Source organism: Camarhynchus parvulus, chromosome 5 (assembly GCF_901933205.1).
Source record: "Camarhynchus parvulus chromosome 5, STF_HiC, whole genome shotgun sequence".
Classification (NCBI taxonomy): domain Eukaryota; kingdom Metazoa; phylum Chordata; class Aves; order Passeriformes; family Thraupidae; genus Camarhynchus; species Camarhynchus parvulus.
Genome location: NC_044575.1, coordinates 24,304,036 through 24,307,229, shown reverse-complemented (window position 1 = coordinate 24,307,229; position 3,194 = coordinate 24,304,036). Strand labels below are relative to the sequence as shown.

Here is a 3,194-nt window from a genome sequence, read left to right as displayed (position 1 = left end):
ATACAAGCCACAGTAATACAAACAGTCCCTAGCCTTTTTTATAATTAAAAAAACACATGGCGTTTGGGAGGAGCCAGCAGTCCCAGGGGTCAGCTCTCAAGAGCTGTTTTGCTGCAGTTGCAGTAGCAGCAGTTTTCTCACAAAATACTGTGGGTTTTCATGCTGTTAATATGTGAAACTGAAAAGTCTGAGCTCGCAGCAGTGCCTCTGCTTAACATGATCAAGGCAGGCTTTTCAGCAGCTCACAGGCTTACAAGTATGCTCACTCATGGTGCTCTGCAGTCAAATGGAAGGTGCCAGACAGACACCTCTGTATGGAACTAGAACCCTCAAAAAATGCTTCTACAGAAACACACACCATCCTGAAGCACCAGAGGTTTATCCAGTTCAGAGCTAGTTAAACGTCTCCTGCATCCTGACAGCTTTCCTGCAGGCAGCACAGGCTTCCCACGCAGGCAGGACCTTTTCTTACAGAGTCAGTTACGTCTGGAGCAGCACAAGGACAGTGAAGCTTGGAGAAAAGCTTGTCATTAAAGCAGGCTTAGCTCCTCAGAAAATGGATTTAAAACTAGAAGGCACAAATGCAAGGTTGAGCGTGGGCTGCATACCACTGTGGCATGTGAGTAGTTTAGATACCCCTCCTAAGAGGAAATGTATCACATAATAAATACAGTATGACATTTTAGAAAATAAGTGCATTACTGTCATCCTTCACAACATAAGGAAGTAGGATCCACAAGAGCATGAAAAGGCCTGTTCACTTGATATTGCACAAACGTTCTAAAATTAATGTCAGGTCATTGCATTGGAGGTGGGACAAGGCAGGGGAAAAAAAAAATAAAGGTTTTATTTGGCGGAATCTGCCAAAGTCTCCACCACCACACAAACAGTTTTTTGCCAATCTGAGGTAGAATTACATAGATACTGCTTAAACCCAGTCAAGTCCTGCTCAACTAGTCTTCAAAGAAAAAAAAAAAGGTAAGAAAAAAAGAGAAAGTGCACAGAATAGATGAGCCTCTTTCTCTACAGAAAATGAGTGCCTCAGGTTTAACTCTGTAAGCAAGTCTTACAGAGCAGAGTTCCTGTGAAGATCCCAGCTCCTCAGCTGGAAAGCAGTGATGGGTATGGTGATGCTACAGATAAGGAGTGTAACAAGTACTAACTGCAAGTCCTATAGCAAGCCTTTTACTCTCCACTTCCTCCCTCCCCAAGTACTTGCTAGTTTATTCACTCAGTCCAGTATATTTTATCAGAGCAGAGTTAAGATTGTCCCCACTGCTTTCTTCTCCCTTATGTCCCTTCTACTGAACCCTGCAAAAATATTTCCTATTTCAACCCTTAGACTTCTGAGGAACACTTGCAGTTTCTTCTAGAGGCTCCTCTGTGTAGTATAGACAAGGAAGGATGGAAATAAGAGCCTCTTCGATGGAGAAGAGATGTTTATCCTCTGCTTGAGGACAGAAGTAGCGCATAAAGTCTGCCAGTCTCAGCAAGTACTCTATGTTATGACCAGCACAACCGCTTGAGACAATGATTTGAGCTGCAATGTCTTCTTCAGATGCTGGGCCAAGGTAGGAAGGGTTCTGGGGTGTTGCAATGTAAACAAGAGCCAGGATGGGTTCCTCTGCATCTTTCTCCTGAGGGTGGAACTTCACCAGCTTGGTGTCATAGCCTCCCAGGACAGCTTCTCGCATGTTGAGATACTCGAGTGATGCAGCAATTTGTTCCCCACGGACCTCATAGGCTACACCCCACGTGCATGCCTGGAAGTCAAAGAGCAGGATGCTGTACGTGCACTGGCCTGTCCTGCCCCACGCCAGTGTTTCAAATCAAGGCTCCCTTACTCCGGGGGTCCCCGTACAAGTGATGAGAGGGCAGAGAAGGGTAACACACCGCACAACCCCCCACGATCCCGGCGGGGCTCAAGAGCACTCGGCAGCCACCACACCGGTCCAGGAGGTGACGCGGGCACCCCCCGCCCGGGCCAGCCCCAGCGCCCCCGGTACTCACCCCGCAGTCCTCCAGCAGCGTCACCACCCGCCCGGGCTGTGGGCACAGAAAGGCAGCGCGTTAGAACCGAGCCGAGCCGAGCCGCGGCACCCCAGCGCCCCGCGCCCCTCGCTGCCGCCCCCCGGCCCTTACCATCTTCTCGCTGCCGCGGTGGAAGGTGTCCCCCTGCCAGAAGCGGCGGCTGTAGCCGCGGATGAAGCCCACCTTGCGCGACGTGAACTCGAAGCCCGGCCTCCACACCAGCGAGCCATACCCGAAGATCCACACCGGCGCCGCCAGCTCCGCGCCCTCCGCCTGCCCCGGGGGCGAGGAGGAGGAGGAGGAGAGGGGCGGGCGTGGCGGTGGCTCGGGGCTCTCCTCGGGGAGCTGCGGATCCCGCTTCATCTCGGGCTGCGGCGGCGGCAGTGTCGCGGCGGGGCCGCCGCGGCGCTTTAAAGGCGGCCCGGGCCGCCCGCCCCGCCCCGCCCGCCCGGGTGATGCAACGAGGGCGGGAGGTTTCGCGGCGCCGCGCGTGGGGCAAAGCGGGGCGCGGGTTGCGTCAGGCGGGGTGCCCGGCCGGGGGTCCGCCTGTCCGGCAGCGCCGGGTGCCGCATTCCCGCCCGGGGATGCCAGGGGATCGGCCGCTGCCAGAACGCAGAGGTCGCCGGAGCAGAGCGCGCCGTGCCCAAAGGGAGAAGCTGGGCTGGAGAGAGCGGGCCGGCCCTCCGCAGGAGCCTGTCCCGCGCTCCCGGCTTTGGCTTTACCCCAGAAGCTGAGGTGCTGCGATGGAAAACCAGGCAGTTAATGTTTAACAGGGTGGCGCGACAGCACCTGACGTCCACAGGGCCAAGGTGTAAGGAACATAGGCGAAACAGAATAATAACATCCACACTAATGCGAGGACACGGTGCTGAATCCAGCTACTTGAGTGCATTTTCCCTACTACTATATCCAGGCTGGAGTGTCAGCTTGTAATACATAAATAACATTTGTTACGTGGAGGGGTGCAAGTGCTGTCTGTGTACCGGATGGACACCCAGCTGTCAACCAGCTCTAGGCAGGTTGTGACAGCTAAAGAGGTGGACTTTTACATTACAAAGTAACTCCTTTTGGTGACAGAGGAGGAGAAAGAATAAAAAGCAAAATCGCCAAAGTGTTTCTCATTATTGTTCTTGTCCTTTGCACTCAATCTAAACAATCTATTT

At 53.5% G+C, this 3,194-nt stretch overlaps 1 protein-coding gene across 1 annotated transcript; it reads right to left on the bottom strand.

Moving 5' to 3' along the window:
* Nucleotides 1–394: 394 nt before the first annotated feature.
* CHAC1 (ChaC glutathione specific gamma-glutamylcyclotransferase 1) lies at nucleotides 395–2,435 on the bottom strand. Its single transcript, XM_030949791.1, has 3 exons — nucleotides 2,143–2,435; nucleotides 2,011–2,046; nucleotides 395–1,763 (listed from the first exon to the last, which is right to left on the bottom strand). Exons 1-3 carry the CDS (start codon nucleotides 2,392–2,394, stop codon nucleotides 1,332–1,334), a joined length of 720 nt encoding a protein of 239 aa, XP_030805651.1. The 5' UTR covers nucleotides 2,395–2,435; the 3' UTR covers nucleotides 395–1,331.
* Between the last annotated feature and the right edge of the window lie 759 nt (nucleotides 2,436–3,194).